Source organism: Anthonomus grandis, chromosome 8 (genome assembly GCF_022605725.1).
Source record: "Anthonomus grandis grandis chromosome 8, icAntGran1.3, whole genome shotgun sequence".
Lineage (NCBI taxonomy): Eukaryota > Metazoa > Arthropoda > Insecta > Coleoptera > Curculionidae > Anthonomus > Anthonomus grandis.
Window position 1 is genome coordinate 13,213,689 of NC_065553.1, and position 21,467 is coordinate 13,235,155.

The following is a 21,467-nucleotide window of genomic DNA, read 5'->3' on the forward strand; positions in this document are numbered from 1 at the left end:
AAATTCAATATATTCATTCATGTTGGATGTCAAAAATAAATCAGAAACATCTCAATGTTGGATTCTGAATTGTTAACTTGTGTTCTAAGTGTGCTTATAATAAAGGTAGTCTATCTCGTTAGGTGAAAAAGTTCATTCTTACCAAATAAACGATCTTATTTAGATGAAATGGTACCCCTATTTGATTTTCGCCCAACTGATTTTTAATTTCAAAGGTTTTATATTCTTCGTTCAACATACACAGCAAATAAACTCTCTAAGAACGAGTAATATCAAAAAATGACTCCTATAAAAGTTGAGGAGAAAATAATTAAGACCTTAAATTTGCAATCCATTGACCCTTTTTTGGGATTCATTTTCTTGGTGATTTGAAACTCAAGATCATTTTCTTAAAAAAAAATCCTCTCCTTGTGATTCAGAAAATCGAACATGTTAACGTTCAAGAGTATTTAAAAAACTGTTGCCCTTGGTTTCAAAAAACGACTGTTCTTTTTTGGTGTGTAAACGTTGCGACAAGATATTTGTTATAGGAATTATCGAAATTAACTTTAACAAAGAATGTGCTGATAATGAAAAAATCGACACTAAATCTTAACAAAATTGTCTACGATCTAAAGAATCAAAATTTATATATTTAAATTACAAAAAAAATAAGTTGTGATCACTAAAATCTAGGTTAAAAATCCCTTTTTCACTTATATTTTTACTACTGGTTGAAATGATATTGATGAAAAAGGCTGTAGAGTTAGCTCTGTCCAATCTGAACTGCATAATTGTAACCACGGTTCCCAATAATCGATTTTCTTCAAGCAATTTGCATTGGCTGTAGCTCTGAAGGGGGACATTTTAGAACATAGGTTTATAGAAAAAAGTGTTATATTGATCCAAACAATTCGCTCTTAAAATATTTGCACCGAATTTTTTAACACTCTGTATAGTGTAATGTATATGGGGTGTTGTAAAAAAAAAAAAAAAACAAAAGAAACAACTTTTAAATAGGACACCCTGTATTTTATTTTTTTGAAGGATAGGTCTTCTTAATCTTATTTCAAAAATATATGCATTATTGGTTAAGCCGTTTCTGAAATATTTTAGATTAGTAGATTAGAAGTTCATGATCTGGTTGCCTGGCTTTCTTGTTTTTTTTTGTTGCTAAAAAACTTTAAAATATTGCGAAAACAAATTTTAGGGTAGAAAACTATAAAGTTATTAGTCTCATTTATTACAAGGGATCTTTAACTGGTAAAAGATATATGGAATTTTTAAATGTGGCAATAGAGGTTTTCTTAGAGGAGCTGCCAATCCGTCAATATCGCATCAAGATGGAGTCCACCACATAAAGTGATTCGTTTTGTAAATTTTTTAAATAATAGGTATGAAATATGGGTAGGTAGGCGAGGAACCATAAACTGATCACCAAATAGTCCAGAGCTTAAACCTTTGGATTCATTTTTGTAGAGATTTTTTAAAGGACAAATTATATTTACAAAGAGTGCAAAGTGCAAATATCGAGGAACAGGACTACAATTTTAAAGATGAAAATAAAAACTCCAAGTCTCAGTCTCAAAATATCTTTTTATGTGTCAATCAGGTTACATGTTTCGCTAATAAAGCATCATCAGACCTACAATAAACAGAAAAACACACGTAATTACACTAAAACCAAATCAAATTTTAAAATTAGTTAAAATTACCTTATAGCTAGATGACCTGCTAAGTACTGACAAATAAAATTTAAATCCGAGAATACCCACATATTGTATAATAAAAAACAATAACATGGCACGAAAATTCCGTCCCTGAAAAATATTTCCATTGTTCACGAGTACCTTAAGGGTAGAAAGTTGGACCTCTTGGAGAAAATGGAAATCACCAAAGCCAAAAAGAGTCCAATTTTGACATGCGTTAATGATGTTTTCACCTTTGAGCCAGGACTTATCATTAATAATCTGATCTAACCTCCTGTTTCTGCTCACGATACGGATATATGCCTTTGACTCTAACATTGATAAACAGGGCTGGCCGAGTGGTTAACTTATTTCACCGAGATCAACTTCTAAAGTTGCAAAAGCACGCTCTAAGCGTGGGTTCAAATACTACACTAGTCACGTTTTTCCTTTTTATATTTTTTGGTTAATTTTTGTGCCATGTTATTGTTTTTTATTATAAAATATGTGGGTATTCTCAGATTTAAATTTTATTTGTCAGTACTTTTAATTAATTTTAAAATTTGATTTTGTTTTAGTGTAAGGTTTCATTATAATTACGTGTGTTTTTCTGTTTACTGTAGGTCTGATGATGCTTTATTAGCGAAACATGTAACCTGATTGACACGTAAAAAGATATTTTGAGACTGAGATTTGGATTTTTTATTTTTTTCTCTAGTTATGCAGGTCTCTTTGAGATAATGGACGAGTCCTTTCAACTACAATTTTAAATTATATAAAGCAGCTTAACCAAAAAAAAAAAAACTATATTAGTAATGCAATCTATAAGTTAGAAAAGGACTTTCAAAGTTGTATTTATCATAATGGCGGGCAATTGTAAAATTTTGCAGTCAGTCGTATCTTAGATTTGAAATCATATGTTATAAATCAAATTAATTGTATTCTAATTATTGCATTCATTTATATGTTTTTCTACATCAAAATATATTGCTTTTTAAAATAATAATTTTGAAAAACTATACTCTAACCAGATTCTAACGTTAAAGTACAAACAATGGCTGCCAATCTCCCACAGTAAATCATAAACTTTCAAATCAAAATATTTCAAAAACGGTTGAATTCAATGTTAATAATGCAGATATTTTTGAAATAAGAACAAAAAGACCTATCATTTAAAAAAATAAAATAAATGGTGTCCCATTTAAGAAATAGAAATGTCTATTGTTTTTTTTTACTCTTTTTACAACACGCTGTATGTCCCAATCAAACCCTACAACTTTTATATTTACCATTTTTTTATACAGGTTGGCCCAAAAAATTTAAACAAGTTAAAGTGAGTGGGAAAATATAAGGAATGACCCTGTACATGTTCAATTTTTTTTCTGATTTCTGCATTTTATTCAACAGAAAGAAGCCTACTAGTTTGCTAATTTAAACGACTCTGAATCTTTAATATTAACAAATAAATCAATAGTTTCTTAGACTTAATCGGATGCATCCTGTATATTGTCATGTTCTAATTTAGTAGATAGAAATTTGGCTGCGGTGTTTATTAGGAGTAGGTATATTATATTATACAGTGTGTATATTATATATTTTGCTGTGTTTATTAGGAGTAGGTGTTATTATTTTATTCAAACTTTGTAAATAAGGTTTTTCTGACAAATAGCTGAAACATTCACCGATTTTGACATTTCTTCGACTTTCCCTCAAAACGTGAATATATTGAATCGATTCCATTTAGTAATTCCACACTACGTTTCCAAAACTTACTCATTACGTTACTTTACACAATGATTCATCACTAAAGCGTCATAACACAATCGGCCAACAACCAAATAAGCCATGCCAAAAGCAAACGACCAATCGCAATTCTCACCTTACTACCTCCGTCGACCTTAAGACGCCACGAGGGTCGTCGCTCGTGAATCTCCGTGGACGCGGGCAAGTTATTGGCGTCCGCCGAACCGTTATTCGACGTCGGCGACTCGTTAGAAACACTCCCTGTGGGCGTGGTCTCGGTTCTCGTTATGACCGTGGGCGTACCCGTCGCTATGGTAACCGACACGCTGATCGCTGAGTTAGTAGCGCTGTCTCCGCCCCCACCTGACTGTTATTGGTCAAAGTTAGAAGGAATATGAAATGAGGTTAGGATGAGGCATAATATTATAAAGGTAATACAATAGAGACGAGATAATTGTCATAAGGCAGACCTAAATTAATTCAATCCATAGTCCCTTCTTAAGTATAACTAGCCAAGAGAATTATTCAGCAAATTAGTAAATTCAAAACTGCTATACTGTATTTCAAACAGGTAGAGAGTAATAGAAAGTAAATTTCCAAGAGTATTGTGGTCATCCATGGGGCTAAGTAAATTTAGTACCTAGTAAATGAATAAAGCGAAGACCAAAAGGTATCGTCCGAACGCTAAAAAAGGGTACAGGTAGGTGTGATTTTTTAATGTAACACATAATAAAATAATATTTAATATATTAATTTGAAGGTAATGTAAACTTCATTGTGCTTCCGCCAGGTAATCTGGAGAACGTAAATAAATAAATAGGGCTGGCAGTAAAAGCACAGTAACAAGAGGGTCAATAAACTCAAAGTCCCACAAATTATTTGTGATACATATTATTATTATTATTTGTTACATGTTAATAAAGCCTCTTTGAGAATAATGGATGATAAATATTACTTCAAAAGTGTTAAACACGGTAGTCTTAGAATATTAAAAGACTAGAAGCAGCATGCCGCGAACTATGCGTAGTTTGTTTGCTTGCAACATGTCTGATGCAATGATGCCGAATGCTTATGTAGAAATGGAAAAAAGTCACTTCATAATATCACAACTTGTCACTTTCTTTTGAAAAGCAGAAAACAATACTACTGTTCCCCTTTAAAAAATACCAAGCATTTTCTTAAATAAAATATGATAAGATACTCTATAATGTCAAATTCAACGTTAAATGACGCATATTAGAGAAAAGGGTAATAACACGGCAATGCCGCTCGATTGGTTTGTTGATGCCACAGACATAAGGAATCATTATCAGTGACGTCGTCAAAAACATTTACATAGTAATCATTATTAATTATAGAATATGGTTTAAATATAAGTAATATTACAATTTAATAACTGTTTATCATTTTTCATTAGAGTAAAGATCCTTCCTAATAAAAAGCAATTTTAAAAACAAAATTAAATATTTTATACTAATAAAAACTAACTATTACAGATTTCTTAATGATTCATGATTAAAGATATTTTTTTCACATTTTGCATAATTTTATTGTTTTAAACAAAATTCAGTTTTTCATCACTTATTTTATATCCCATCACATAATACACATAGATTCAAAAGCTTTGCATCACCCTAAATTTCCTAAAGTTTTTTTTATCGGCAAAAATAGATTAATTGATTAGTTTTACTTAGAAAAACAACTAAAATGCTTGTAAATTTTTTTTTATTACTCTTCAGTTTTTTTTTTAAATATAGAACTATTTCTTAATACAAATTCGTATTCACAAATCGATAGTTTTAACTTGAAAATTTTGTTATCATTCTTGTCAGCAAAAAATATGTGAAGATAACAAAAGATAAACATTGATAAATAAGCCCACAAAAAATTGCGGACGCTAACTAATTTCTTCGTATAAAAACAAGAAGATGCAAACTTCTGAATCTGTGTATATACAGAGTGCCGATATCTTCAAAAAATACATACCTACACATAGGTAATATGCTGTTTTTCTGCCAGAAAAATAAGAAAAACATGAAATCTATCCTATTAATAAAACCATGGACAAAATTCTAGTTCTCTATTTTTTAAAGCCTATTAATTGATAAGTATTTTCAAAAAAAAATATTTAGATTTAAAAATATAAAGATTCTTCTAGTTCACACACACAGTCACCTGCAAGTTTTTATTCAGGTATATTTCTTAGATCCCCTATTCTACGTTCATGATGACGGTCCTCCCAAGATGTGATGTTATGAAAATATGGGTATTTTACGTTTGAAAAGATAAATTGTCTTTTTTTCATAGTGTGCCACAAACGGCACTTTTTTACCATTGGCAACAGTTCACAAAAACACTCAAATGAGACCTTTTTCAACCAAAAAACGAAAGAAAAAAACCCAGAACTCCCCAAATGTCGAATTTAAAGACAAAGCCGTTTGACAAGATGAGATTCGCGTATCACGTAGGCGCTTAAGTTTACGGTGTTGCCATTCCAAATTTTTAGGAATAAAAGCACTCTCAAAATTTTAAAAAATAAATTGTTTAGCAAAAAACCACCGGACACGTTAAATTTAATTTTGAGGGGGACATTTATTGAAAGAAATTGCGTTTCTTTGACGTCATCCCCATGCATCTGTCCGAGGATTTAAAAAAAATACCTCTCTTTTATTGAATTTATCAGTTATTAAATCGAATCCCTTTATAATAATGTAAGTTTCATCCCATATTGTTCAATAACAAATTATAAAAATACTTAAAACTTATTGTAGTGCAAAAGTTCATGGGTTTCAGTAACTGATCGTAAAATGTGAATAATTTTTCATTTAATGTTCACGTCGAATCTCGTCTGAATCGTAATGCCTTTATAGTATAGCATGAAGATATTTACAAAAACGTTCCGCGAACTTACCGTTTCGTTATTGTTATTATTGTTCGGTTGATTTTGTAGTTTGACCAGCTGCTCGGCGGATTTAATTTCCTCCAATGTGACCCCTTGGGTGGATCTTCTCGTCTCGCGCACACGTTTCGCGTGCGCCTTTCTTTGGGTTTCGCTCTCTTCATCTCTTACGGGTGGAACGAAAGATCTGTTGCGAAAAAACTAGTTTAAGCCATTTCAAAATAATTATCCGAAAAAAAAAATTAGTTAAAATCTAAACACGGCCACACGGTGCAAACAGGGTTAAAATAGGGAACTAAAAACACATTTTAGTCAAAATTAAAAAAAAAAATAAATCAGACAGAAGCCGGAGCCGTACTTGAAGAAATTCTTAAATATCTGGAACCTCGTGCCTCCGGGAGTCGTGGGCGTGGTCACGGTGGTGGTGTTAGGAGGCGTGTTGACGCTAGTAGGCGTGGCCGCTTTGCTACTTCCGTTCGTCGAAGCGGCCGATTGGTCCAGGGACAATCTTAGACCGCTTTTGGTTTAAAATGCAATTTAACATCGAAATAAATATAATTGAGCCAGAAAGTCAATTTGCTGTTATTTTATGTGAAATGATAAATGAATACTATTATGAACTTACCTTCTGTACGCTGATTGGTTGTTTTGAGGTTGAGGGCTCGTCGCCGGTGATGTAGTCTTGGTGGGGGAAGAAATAACGTTTGTATTGGCCGAACTCGTGCTTACTTCGTTGCTTTTATCGTCTTTGTTGTTTCTACAAATTTAAGTCTATAAATGTATACATTCTCAAACATTAAAAAGCATCTTTTTATTGTTTTTGACTTAGGAATACAATATTATTATTAATAATAATAAATAAAAATTGAAATTATTAAATATTAGACAATATGACAGAGAACGAAACTTTCAAATATTGTGAATTCCAATAAAACCACATCGAAATAAAGACACAATTAAAGGAACATTACAACGATTACGGTCGATTTTAAAAACCTCACTTTATACCTGACCTCTTCAAAGCCATCAACATATATGCAATCCCAATACTCACATACTATAATCAAATGGACCCAAACAGACCTAGAAAATATCCATATATAAATAAATAGAAAACATCGTCCCAATTCTTATAAGGAAATACTTACAATAAGTAAAAACAGAAAGGAGGAAGAGGCATGACAGATATCGAAGCACTACTTACAAAACAGATCTATCGGAAATTCTTCCTTTGTTAACAAACATCCGTTTACCAGGCAAAGCTGACAAAAATTACACACCTCTTGGTCTGTTATCCCCAGTCAATACATCAGATACGTACATTCCAACACAAATTTAGAGAACAGGAAAACATATATTCAACACACAATTACAAAAACTCTCGTATAAATGGCTCGAAGATTTTTAAAAAAATCCTGAGACCAAAGATTTTTTGTCTCGTAATACAGGACCAAGTCATAGCAACGCGAAACTACCAAAAATATATAATAAAAGATCCAAACGTCCACACCGATATATACAGAAAATGTCACCAACCAATATGAGGAAACCATAGATCATATTATCTATTAGTGTATGCAAAATCTTAGCAGGCGCAAAATACACCGAATGGCACAAAATGGCAGGAAAAATTATTCATCAGGCCCTCGCAAAGACAAATAAACTCATCAAAGAGGAAACACCATACTAGCAATATGTCTCAACCCCGATTATACACTACCGCTCAAAAGTATTTGCCCACCATGTTATTCTTTTTAATATTTGAAATTAGATACAAAAATCTTATCTTTATACCTATAATTAGATTGTATCTCTTTTGTTTAGTCTTCAAGAATTGATTTTGTGTAACATTGGTAAATAATTTCGCTGCTTTGCTGGTTTTTCACCATTCTTTAAAATGGCTAAAACAAAAGAGTTATCACCAGTAATTCACCAGAGAAGGGACTATTAGCAACAAACCTCGATCGGAAAGGCCAAAGGCAACAAGTTCAAAGGAGGATTTATTTATTATAATTACAAGCAAATGCAATAGACGCCTTACCGCCACTGAAATCACAGCAGGAAAAAAAGAGAAAAACAAGAAAAAAAAAATCAACAAGAAGCGTAAAAAGGCAGTCAGTGTTTCGACAGTAAAACGGCAACTTTATAATGCTGATCTTAAAGGACGTTTAGCTGTATCAAAACCGCTACTGAACGATGTTAATAAGAAGAAAAGACTTGAGTGGGCCCAATCACACAAAGAATTGACCATTGATGACTGGAAGAAAGTTCTCTGGAGTGACGAGTCGAAATTCGAGATTTGGAACGAAGAGGCGAGTTTTTGTTCGCCGTTATGCCAATGAAAGGGTCGCTAAAAACTGTACGGTGGCCTCAGTTAAACACGGTGGTGGTTCGATGATGGTGTGGGGTTGTTTCGGAGGATCTGTAGTGGGCGATCTAATTAGAACAGAGGGAATTCTTAGAAAAGAGGGTTACAAAACAATTTTAAGTGACAATGTACTTCCTTCTGGTACTCGAATAATTGGGAAACATCTTCTGAAAGTTATGGTATGGCCCCCACAATCACCGGACCTCAATTATATCGAACTACTGTGGGATGAACTGGATAGACAAGTGCGAAAATCATGCCCCACATCAAAAGAAGACTTGTGGAGGATCAAAGAAGAGTGGCACAAGATACCTTAGGAAACTTTGGACAAATTAATTAGAAGACTACCGAAAGTCTGTGAAGCTGTTATTAAAAATCGAGGCGGACATGTAGATGAATCTAAAATTTGATTTTCTTAAGTTTAATTAATTGAAAAATGTATTGTTTATATTCATTTTGTTATAAATAAACCGTTTCATAAGAATAACTGATGGGTTTATTATTTTTAGTTATAACTTTAAAACAGTCACATACATTCAATTTTCAGAAAGTACATCTTAGGAGTTTTACTAAATATTCGATACTCGTCATTCTGAATCCAACGAGAATATCCGCAAGGTCGCAGCTTTTACGATAGCCGAGATATGGCATTTTTGATGCCCATTTTTGGCCTCAAAAACGGACGTCGAAAACGACTTTTTCAGGATTTTTAAAGTGCTTTCGTTCCCTTAGTTCTGCTCGGATCCTGTTATAACCCGGTGTTTTCGTAATCTAGTGATCAGAATAAGACGCTGGTATACTTAGTTCGATTTCGAAAAAAATCAATTTTTGGTGAAAAAATTCGATACGGGGGGGTATACCCGAAAAATGAAAAATTCCAAACTTTGAAGGTCGATATCTCGGCTTCTATGGGAGCTATCGGGAAAATTCTAACGGTTTTGTCTTAGTTTCGTCATTCTGAATCCAACAAGACCATCCGCAAGGTCGTAGCTTTTACGATAGCCGAGATATGGCATTTTTGATGCCCATTTTTGGCCTCAAAAATGGACATCGAAAACGACTTTTTCAGGATTTTCAAAGTGCTCTCGTTCCCTTAGTTCTGCTCGGATCCTGTTATAACCCGGTGTTTTTGTAATCTAGATGATCAGAATAAGACACTGGTTTACTTACTTTGATTTCGAAAAAAATCAATTTTTGGTGAAAAAATTCGATACGGAGATACTAAGAGTATCTTCTTTTATTTCTATTATAATTTTTACAGCACGGTGCTTGAATTTTAAATCGGTTAAAGTTTTACCTATTCTACTTCTAGTTATTATCATAATTGATACCTACTTTCTCTAATTTTATGTTAAGACGTTATTTGCTCAATTATATTGTAAAAATTATATGCAAATCAAAATATACTGAATACTGAAAGAAGTTCTATTGAAACTTTTACAAACTTTAGTTGACGTGAAAATGGTTCTTAGCATTTTCACTACTGTTTTACATGCTAGCTATCCTTTTTCTTTCTCCCCTCAAAAAGTTGTAGGATCTTTTACCAGTGTATTTAATCTGCATACAAGATATATTTTATGAATATTAATTAAGAGGTCTACACTTTTATTATTTTTAAATGGGCATTAGATTTTTATATATTAATTTATATTCCCTAACATGTAATTTTTTAACATGTACATTGGTTTAAGAATTGATAACAAATTACGATTATTTGCATAAGCTGCTATTATTTATGTTATTTTGTATAAACCAGGCTATTTTCATAAAAATTGTATAAAACTTATGAAATCTACCTAAAGTTTTAAAAAAGTACATATACCTAAAAGCTTATTTTAAACTATTTTATGATGGCAACTTCTTATTTCAAAATGTCTCATACTTTGACCTGAAAAAAAATTATTTCCGACATAAATTAAAATTATGAGTATTTCGATAGCTGGGGTTTTATTAGTTGACTAAAACTGTTAAAGAAAGCAGATATATGACACACTAAGAATTACTATTATTGCCACTACTAAAACTACAATATTCACATTTGGTAAAAATATTTTTAGCCAATTTTCAATTAGTCTGAGAATGAAATAGATACTGAATAGATTGTTAAAATTTGAGTTTTTATGAACATGTGTAAAAAATTTAAAAAAAAAACTTAGTAACTGTCTTTTTACTGTAGGAATCCTTTTACCAGTATGATTAATTAATGACTATAAAAGAGAAAAAAACAATGTTAGTAAAAAACTGTTACTTCTTTAAATTAAGAAGTAGTATTTAAATTCATACCGACCCATGGTTAAATTAGCTTAAATAATTAGAAAACACTATCTAAATTTATTAAAAAACCGCACATTGCCCTTTACACAAACTTTTCAAGAAAAAAATCAAAATAGTCTGGTTTAAAAACGAGGAAATAAGAGAAAGTAATTTTTTGACCGGCCCGGTCGCTTTCCAACGAATAGGAAAACGAGAGGGCGCGTCCAACACCCGTACCTGTACTGCGCGCTATTGGTTAGGATGATGTCAGACTTGGGGCGTGGCGTGGTGAGGGCGTGGTTCGTGTAAGGAGGAATTATAGCGGAGCTGTCGTTGTTATATGCTTGGATGCGCGCATGCAGGGCCTTGTATTTCGTGAAGAACCTAAAAAGCAAGCGTGTTTGGTATGGATCGCCCCTTAGACCACTGAACACACACTAGAATTCGGTAAACCAGGCTTTTGCTTGAGTTTAAGATGTATCTAGACTATCCTATGGTTTCAATTTTTTTTTGTTTCTCACTAATTACTATTAGAGGTAATATACAGGGAAATATATTTAACTTATGTTCTAGACGGAAAAGTTTCAAATAAAAGTTATTTGCTATTACGGGAGAAGATAAATGGTAAAATTTATATTGGACTTGAACCATATTTTCAAGGTCAACTTTGAACAGATGGAAATTATTTTCATGTCCATAAAATGGCCGCAACTTCATTGGTGAATAAGAAAATATGATTTTACGAAATGTCTAGGTAAAGTATTATAAAAGCCAACGATAATCTTCTGAAATGCTTTTTGTTCTGATAAGAACTAGAAATCCGTTAAAATTTCAATCATACGAAAAAATGTTCTACATAAAATATCTTTCTTTTTAGTAGCTATTTAAAAAACCGAAGTTAACGTTGAAATACATTTCAAATGTGAGCAAGGTCCAAAATAAATGTCATCATTTATTTTTCCCTGGGTAATGCCAAGTTACTTCAAATTTTAAATAATCTTTTTTATGAAATGGTATAAACACCACTGAAGCTATTTTAACACAAGATCAATTAGAAAGCATTGTGGAGTCAGAGATCTTTAAGAGAAATTTGATGATTCACACTAGAACGACGAAAACCAACAATATAAACTTGCGTCAATAGAAATCGACCCACTATAAACTTTTGACTTTAACTACATATAACTATTCATTTTTTTAATTATTCATCAGATCAAAAAAAGAAATATATTGTTTAATGTATTTCTTTTTAAGAAGGCTTATCGTTTATGTGCGTATCAACCAGTAAACAAATGAAACGTGTTTAAATCATTGCGTTTGCAACTGGAATTTGCATAACATTCGTTTGTCATAATATCAATAGTGTTCAAGTGTGCCACCCAAGTTACTGCTTTAATCAAAAATTAACTTGGTCAGCGAGCTATAGTTCGAAGAGTTCGAAGTGCCAATGTTATGAGGAGACTGGATCCTTTTATAGGTGACCTGGAACAGACAAAAGGCGACTTAGAACCGCTCGTGATGACCGCTTTATTGTTTCAACAACATTAAGAAATCTTCACCTAAATCCAGTTCAAGCTCCGAGTGAGGTGAGAGGAGTGCCTAGTAGTCCGTGGACAGTAAGACGAAAACTGCAGGGAATTTTGGGCAGGGGTTTGCGATTGGATCCAAAACTAACTGCAGATCATCGACAAGCTAGCCCTAGTAGCACCCGAAGAAGGAAAGTGTACCAAAGACCAAGAGAGCGATTTGTAGATTCCTGCTTTGAAAAGCGGAATGCTTATGGAAGTAGTTCCTGCATGATCTGTGGTGCAATTTCTATGGGAGGAAGAACCGATCCTGAGCTTATTCGTATGCACGACCGTGTTCATGAAAAAAGAGGTTTAACGGCCGCTAGATATATCAACAAGATTTTAGCAATTGATGTTGTTTCATTTAGCAATTCACCTTACGTCGACTACATTGAAGACGAATTTACCTTTATGCAATGCCAGGGCATACACCGCAAGAATCGTGCAAGATTACATTGCAGAAGTCAGTTTTCAGCTTATGGAGTGTCCAGCACACAGTCCTGACCTAAATTCAATTAAACAGGTATAGGGTGAGGTAAAACGACGAATTCGAGCTACCCCAAACTCAATCTCAAAGCTTATTTTTGCAGTAGAAGAAGACTGGCTTAACATCTCACAAGAAACAATAGCAAATTTAATTATTTATTTATTTATTATTATTATATGGGATCAACCCCAATACAAAACACCCCATTAAATTAACAACCTTATTAACCATTTAATTGTCATTAACACTGATTTGGCCCCGATAACTTAACTATAACCCATAAACAAATATAAAAAAGAACAATGACTAAAAACTAATATCACAAATATTAAAAATTAAAATACCCACCATACTCAAAAATAAAAAATTAATTAACAAAAACATTCAAATAATTTCCCTAATTTGATGCCTTAACTGAGACAAGGTAATGTCCAAAATGTCCTCTTCACATAAGTTTAATAATCTTAAATCCTCTGAATTGGAGAGTAAGATGCAAACAATCGATTATGTCTTAGGTTTCTAATTGGCACATTAAAGAAAATCATCCTCAGAAGTTCAGGACAATTTATATGGCCATTTAACAACTTGATTATAAAAATGAGACCTGAATGTAATCGTCTTTGTTTTAAGGTTTTTAGATTTAGCATCTCTAAAGCTTTGTCATGTCATATTAGATCTATGCCCAATGGCATGAGACAGGCCCGTTCCTGGCAGGTATGCAGCGAATGTACTGCACGCAGGCGGCAAAAGTTAGGGGCGCACATTTGATCTCGCATCGACACGTCTGTCATAAACAAATTCCATTTTTTATTATAATTTTCGTAAAAGCAGGAAACTTATATTATGTAGAATACTATTATTATCTATATAATCGAACTCAAAAGAATAACAATATCAATGTTTATAAGTTTAAGGGGACATTGATTAATGCAAGTTGCAAGAATGGGAAAAAATGAATATTATCAAAAGCAACGGCCTCGGTTTTAAGTCGATAGCGGCACCTTGAGAAGGCGGAATTAGTCCTACTCAGATTTTGTCCTACGGTCGATCGGAACGGTTCGGCTTTTCCTCGAAAATCCTGGGTTTGTATTTCGTTCTTTGTATATAGAAATAGAAGCAAGGATAGGAGGCATTTATATTTGACAACGTCGTATTTACGAATTTCGGCGGCTAAATAGCGACCGATGCGATGGATTGTCTGTGTCGCAACTGTTAATAGCTAGATGGCGCACACGGGCGGCAAGTGTATTGTTAAGTTATATGGAAATATGGGGTATTCTGTATAGTGTATATGTTACGGTCAATGATGAAAATTCATACATTAACGATAATGGCCGGGCAATAACGTAACGATCCAAGTAAAATAGGCAATATATTATGAGGTAAATCGAAGTTTTATGACCAATATTCTCTTTTTTGAATATTTTCTTAAAATATTCAAAACCTGACCTAACCTTGGGCCAACCCAAGTCACCAGGACGGCTATTCTGTAAACGCGTGAAACAACATTCACACGAGAAGTAGGCCGAGCTCACTCGAAAATTACTAAAAGTTTATTCTGTAGACAGGGGAGCGCTCACATCGTGCGAAAAATGCGTGATCACACTTCTACTGCTAAATTGTGAGGGAGAAGGGTATCCCAACCTAACTTCCGAGACAGGTGACAGAAAGACGCGTGGGCGATGAAAATCCAAAAAAAATAGCGTTGTTTTGTTTGGTTTGTTGGTTCTGATTATAAAAAAATTCCTCCAATTATTATTATTGTGTATAATAATAACCATATTATGGATTTTGCTGAGCTGCTAATCGCTAATGAGGTAGGTATTAATAATAGGTAACATTATTGTTTATTAATTTGCAGAAAGTCACTATTCTGACTATTCTTATGGAACTTTTCTGTAACTAAATTTAAGGTATTGGGAAACCTCCGTGATGCTGAAGAAGATTTGGAAGGAGAAAGGCAAGTTTTCCAAAGGATTGATCCCTTTGCATCATTAACTGACCAAACTTTTATAAAAAGATTCAGGGTAAACAAAGAACTTGCCCGTGATATAATTGAAGTGGCAACTCCATATATGCAAGCTTTTTACCCTAATGTTTCACCTACTTTTCGCCATTGCTTCCAAGTTTTACAGGATGCCCCAGGGAATGCATTTAGCGTTACAGTGATGTTTTCCCACAAGTTTTGGGCGTCTTTCTTTGTAAAACTATTTGAAAATAGTCCACTTTGTAGCTGGGGGTGTTTTTTCATCCACTCAGTTAGAATTTTTTTTTGTCCATTGGTCATGGGGGTCGATCGATTACACTCTGCCATTTTAATACCACAGACTACTTCTATCTAATTTCTAATTTATTAAAGTGGTAATACTAACACAGACAATTATTAATGTCTTTTAATCCGTTGTACAAAAAAAATAAATAATAAATACCCGGCATCCGGTACGTCAAATGTCAAAATCCATGTCAGGTCAGCGGCGCGTCGAACGTATGAGCGCGCTTATTCAACGTGATGTGAGATCCCTTCTCTCAGGAGGAAGTGTCACTTCCTCCAAAATTACAGAATAGCCGCCCAGGACGTTGTGTAGCCAATTAATTTTGATAATTGTGTTATCAAATGATTGATGTCCAGTCGTTATCATTTGATAACACAAAGTTGGGGCGAGTTAGGTTGGCCCAAGGTTGGATCAGGTTTCGTATATTTTTTTCAGTGAAGCTCTAGCAGAAACCCACAAGATTGATGTAGAGCCAGTGTTTTGAATTTGTTTCTATTTGATAACTTTTTGTATTAGTATTAATTGATAACCTGTTTACTCATATGTAATTAACTTAATACATAAAACAAAAATACATTATTTTTAAATACCTATATGCATACATATTATTTTCAATTACTATTTTAAAAATAAATATAAGGGGCGCCAAAATATTTTATGCACGCAGGCGCTTGAAACCCCAGGAACGGGCCTGCTATGAGAGATGTTATATAGGGCAAGAGGAGATTCATATCCATTATTAAAAAATTAGGTATCAAGCTTTAAATTGTCAATAACCCTATTTAATTACCCTAACAATAATAATAGGAAAGCTTAATTTACTTAATGCATTCATTTCACTAAGTTAAACCTAGGAAGTTGCAGAACTCTTTATAAATTTATACTCACATAAAAGCATATTAAATTGTCTTTTAATCAGCATATTTCATTTTCTGATCTGACGAATAATTTAAGCAAAACAAAACTGTTAAAGTAAAAAGTTTACAGTGGACCGTTTTCTATGAATTCACATATACGTATGTAAAAAATGAAGTGCAATATTCGCGTCCCACAGAGTCAGTGAATAATTATTTCATATTTATTTTATACATTTGGAATATAATAAATCTCAAATTTTCTGACTAAAAAATATAGTTGGCATTCCCTTATGGGCCGTGAAATGTCAACCATTGATGGTTTGTTAATTGCTTTATTGATTAATTCTGCAAAATACCTAGCTAAAAGTTTGGGATTTTTACTAGCAATATTCGATTAATTTGGAAATATCTGCTTCTTCTAGAAATTGAAGATGAAACTGCTTATTTTATTGAACAAGGAGTTTCTAGACAAATCTAAAAACTCATGTGCAAATGGAAAATGTGTTAAAACATGTTTTCTTTAGATCTTCTTAGACCTGAATTATCTATTTTCGACCAGTGGACTCAAAAATTATCATTTATCTGCAATCTAGATTCATGATTTTAATTTGATTCTAAAATGTGTAAAGAGGATGAAATACCGAATATACACATTTTTTTATTTTATAGTGAGGTTAAAATATATTAATTATGAATATTATATAAAAATTATATTTAACACAATATATTTATTTATTTATTTATTTATTTATTTATTTTCTTAAGGATACAAACAGGTAAACCCACTACAGTATCCACTTATAAATATAGAAACAATATAAACTTGCAGACACTAAAGTTAAATACCCTTAACAATTGCGAAACCGGAAAAGGACTATTAAATTTTAAATACTAATTTTTAAATACTAATTCTTACACAAAAAACACAAAGTCTGGGATACGAATTATAGTAGCTCTCTCTTCAATATACCTCTCAGGTTTTTTTGGGTTTCAAAAAAGAGATCTATGTTATTATAAAAATTTGATAATCTCATCATTCTGCACAGTGGAGATGACTGACAACTGTTAGTATTTCTGAAAGGTAAATTAAAAAGATCACTAAGTCTTAATTGCCGTGATGGAATATTAAATCTCAACCCCTGCATCAAACATGGACAATCCACTCTATTATTCAACAGTTTATGCAAAAATAAAAGGTCTGAAATTTTTCTTCTGTTGTCAAGAGTAAGTATACCAAAATGTTTTCTTATATCACCTAAGTCATTAGTAACAATATTTAAATTATCCCTATAATAAAGACACTTTAAAAATTTGTTCTGCACAGATTCCAATCTATTTTTATAAATTGAGTAAATCGGATTCCAAACAACACACCCAAAATTAAGCTTGCTATAAACAAATGCATAATACAAAAAAATATAGGATCTAGAGGATTTCAAAATTTTAGCCTGCCTATTAATAAACCCTAACATTTTATACGCACTTAACACTAAGGTATTAATATGTTTATCAAAAAGTAACTTCTCGTCAAAAATGATTCCCAAATCCTTCACCTCTTGGGTTCTTTTAAGATCAACATTATTTATATTATAATTAAATTGAATTTTTAATTTATTTTTAGTAAATGAAATAAACTGACATTTTTCAATATTTAAAAAAAGGCAATTGATCCGACAGTATTCAACAAGGCTTTCTATATCCTCCTGCAGGAGCTGGCAGTCTTCGTGTGATTTTATAGGTCTAAAGAATTTAAGATCATCTGCATAAAGCAAAAACTCCGAGTGTTTAAAACATTTAAATATATCATTTATAAATATTATGAAAAAAATATATTATTATAATATGCTTATGAAAAAGACATCTCAGATTTTCTTGCAAGAATTTAGTTTCTATGTGGTTCGTAATGAAATCGCTTGGGTAAAGTGACAAACAAATCTTAATTTACCTTTGATGCTTACGAAATATTTATTTTATCCTGAATTGGATATTTTATCCAGATAAATTCTAAACTCAAACTCAGCCTTCCAAGGATACGCCATATCTAGTGTGTTCAACATTCTAAGGCTTTATGTTATTTGCGTGGTTATTTTGCTAAATAAGATCTACATAAATTATTTATATTGTTAAAGAGTGTATTAAATTTTATTTACCAAATAAATGTGTTTCTTGATATGCCATGCCAAAAGCATTGCAAAAAAAATTAATGTTGCAAAAATGTTAAGTAACTGGAAAAGCCTCAAAATAAGTGTAGGTACTACAAAACGCAAAAAATAGTTACTTACGATTCGTCATTCTGGAAACTTCTGGCCCTTCTTAATGTTACTTCGTTTTCACTGTTGAGATCCGAATTTTTGAAATCTTCTGGAAAATAAGAATCGTTTTAGAACCCTAATAAAGCTGTTTTCAAATCACTCGGACTCACTGAAGCCGACCGAGCTCTTTTCGGGGCTGCTCAATTCAGATTTCGGTTTTTGAATTTGCTGCCTCCACGGCATTTTATCCTCCGAATTTTCAATCGTTTTTGGTGGTAAAGGAGGCTTGGTTATTTCGGGTTCTTTTATTGTCACCTTTTCGTTTATTTGGGTGTGTTGTTGAGAGTTTACCTTGTTTTTCTTGTCTAGAAGTAAAAAATAGTGTAATTTTATACCCGTAAGTGCATAGGGTGTTTTGTGTAAATTAATTAATGAATGCTACAATATGCTCAAAATTCATTACATAAAAGGAAAAAATTGTTAATCGTAAGTGTTCCATTTAAATGGTCACAATTTTATGACATGCATATTTGATGCATTTGAAATTCATTCTCAGGCTTTGTACAATTATTAAACAGCTATGCAATTTAGTTTACTTAAGAGAGTAAAAAAAAATTATGCTTATAAATTTTTTTGGTACAATTTACTGAATTCTAAAAAATATTCTAAATAAAGTGAACTACAAATTATCAAAATCCCGTATGAGTTTAAAATAATGATTATATATCAATAAGTTTTAGTGAGTAGAGCTTACCTTTAACCTTTTATTTTCTGAAAGCAATAACATTTTTCAGATGGGATTGGACGGAATTGGGTTGAATTGAAGACACGTTAATCCCAATCTTATGAGATGATTGGTAAGATGTTACGCCATCTCACCCGCCCATTTCGGATGAAATGGATTCTTTTTGTATTTTTTAATATTTTTTTTTAATGAAAACGTACTTTCTGTCTATATTCTGAACGTTATTATACAGCTAAAATTTTAGCTTTTATCCCTTAAAAAGAAAGGGTGTGCTAACTCTTCCGAACTGACCCTATTAATAATATATGTAAATTAATTTTCAACGTACTTTAAGCTATAAACTAAGTATCTGAACAAAATATTAATATAAACCTAAATAAAAATTATTAAATTTAATAATCAATGTTAGAGCAGTACTAGTAGGGAAAAATTTATTTTTGGGTGAGATACTTATATAAAATATGTTTTTTTTACATTTATTAAAAATAATGGTTTAAATTTGTTTGCTGAAAGAGAAGAAATATTTAATTTACATTTTTACTTTTGAATTCTATATAATTGTGATAAATATTTCGATTTTTTAAATAAGTATAATCTCAAAATACATATCTAATATTTCAATTTTAAAATATTGTGACACATTATAATAATGATTAGCACAGACATATTTATCATATAAGTATTTAAAATAATATTTTATTATGAATGAATGAATTGAAGAAAGCACTGATTTGAATGAATCTAATAGTATAAACATATATTTTGGACAGATGTTAAACAATATTATGTACGACAATTTTACTTTAGAAATTATCTTTCCGAGTTTTGCCGTAATCTGAATTAAAATTCAATGAAAATCATTCTGAAAAAATGTAGTAGGTCAAGTAACATAAGTTACTTAGTAATAGTTACTAGGTAATGGTGTTAATAGGGTAGAGATTTTTAAACATTTCAGGAATGAGTTAAAGCAAATAACATGCAGAGCAACATGAAAACTGTAAACTTTCGAATAAGAGTTTCGTTCCGCGAGCACTAAACCAGGGTACCACCTTGTTAACAAAATAGGGGAAAAACATTTTAGTACATATTAAATATTATATACAAGACCCAATATGGTTTTTTTTCTTATACGGCGCATTTAGTATGTATTAACCATAACAATGACATAAATGGGACAATTGGTAAATTTACCGTCTTCTTCACTATCGGTTTTCTCTGATTCGCTTTCGGTCGATTCCTCCGAGCTTTCTGACTCGCTTTCGCTGGATACTTCCATTTCTGTTCATCAGGAAGGCGTGTGATAAAAAGGATAAATGTTTTGATATATATAAAGACATTAGTGCAAAAAGAAATTTTTAAATAATTGTCAAGGAGGTAAAATTGAAATTATAAAGTTCCAACATTTTATGGCTAGATTCAGATAGATAATATAATTAATACATTAGTTCCGTATCTACCTAGATTAGTAATACTTACCATATTCTATATTTTGCGAAAAGTAAATCAATGGTCAATGTAATTAACTTTTGTTTTGAATTGAAAGTTTAAGATGTACACCGTCGTGACGAAATAAGAAGCAGGTTTGTATTTCAGTGTAATGATATATTATCATCAGCTTAAGCCCTTTCCGTCGTAGAAAACCCCATAACAAGTACAAACAGATAAAATTAGGTCTAAAAAATAGACACTTAACTAACTTACTTACCAAAAAGTAAAAAAAAAATTAATATCGGGACAGTTATAAAATTATTACTGATGATTATAACAGATGCGATCATCAAAATTTTTAAGAAAATTATTTTAGAAATTGGACATAATTTTAAAAAAAATTGAATATAGTTTGTCCAACTTACAAAATATAGGGTGGCCATTTGAAAACGAAACAGAGCTATTTTGGGTACCTCAGGCCATTTACGAAAAACGCTGAAATTTTTAGTAACAATTCTAGATTTATTACTGTGACCTTCCATTTTTATCAATTAATCACATTCTTTGACTCCGGTAAAGCAGTAAGATTTTATTAATTCTGTTGTAGAATCCTGACAGCATACTACTGATAATGGTTTAATTAGTTGCTGTGAGGTTGCAAATTATTTAATTTCTTTTACCAACAATTATTTTTAGATGTATTGATAAAGGTAATTGTACTATTCTGGTTCTACTCGATTATTCCAAGGCATTTGATACCATAAACCATGATACGTTATTACTAGTCTTTGTTTTCATCACAGTTCAATCAGATTAATTCGGAATTATCTTATGAATCGCCAGCAAAGGGTGGTTTTGAATGGCAATAAATCGTATTATCTTGGCGTTAATTCAGGTGTCCCTCAGGGGCCAATTCTTTTTATTTTA

At 31.9% G+C, this 21,467-nt stretch overlaps 1 protein-coding gene across 9 annotated transcripts in view; it reads right to left on the reverse strand.

Annotated features, from left to right (window-relative positions):
* Nucleotides 1-21,467, reverse strand: part of LOC126739135 (protein phosphatase 1 regulatory subunit 12C) — a 67,661-nt gene that overhangs the window by 34,727 nt on the left and 11,467 nt on the right. For 2 of the 9 annotated variants that reach the window (XM_050444663.1, XM_050444661.1), the window contains exons 6-13: nucleotides 20,304-20,390; nucleotides 18,538-18,732; nucleotides 18,398-18,476; nucleotides 11,168-11,314; nucleotides 6,935-7,066; nucleotides 6,668-6,826; nucleotides 6,322-6,496; nucleotides 3,547-3,777 (exon numbers count right to left, since the gene is read on the reverse strand). In XM_050444663.1, the coding sequence (XP_050300620.1) occupies nucleotides 3,547-3,777; nucleotides 6,322-6,496; nucleotides 6,668-6,826; nucleotides 6,935-7,066; nucleotides 11,168-11,314; nucleotides 18,398-18,476; nucleotides 18,538-18,732; nucleotides 20,304-20,390 (1,205 nt within the window). The remainder of the gene's footprint in view (nucleotides 1-3,546; nucleotides 3,778-6,321; nucleotides 6,497-6,667; nucleotides 6,827-6,934; nucleotides 7,067-11,167; nucleotides 11,315-18,397; nucleotides 18,477-18,537; nucleotides 18,733-20,303; nucleotides 20,391-21,467) is intronic. The other 7 variants (XM_050444662.1, XM_050444669.1, XM_050444666.1 and 4 more) reach the window with 7 other exon arrangements.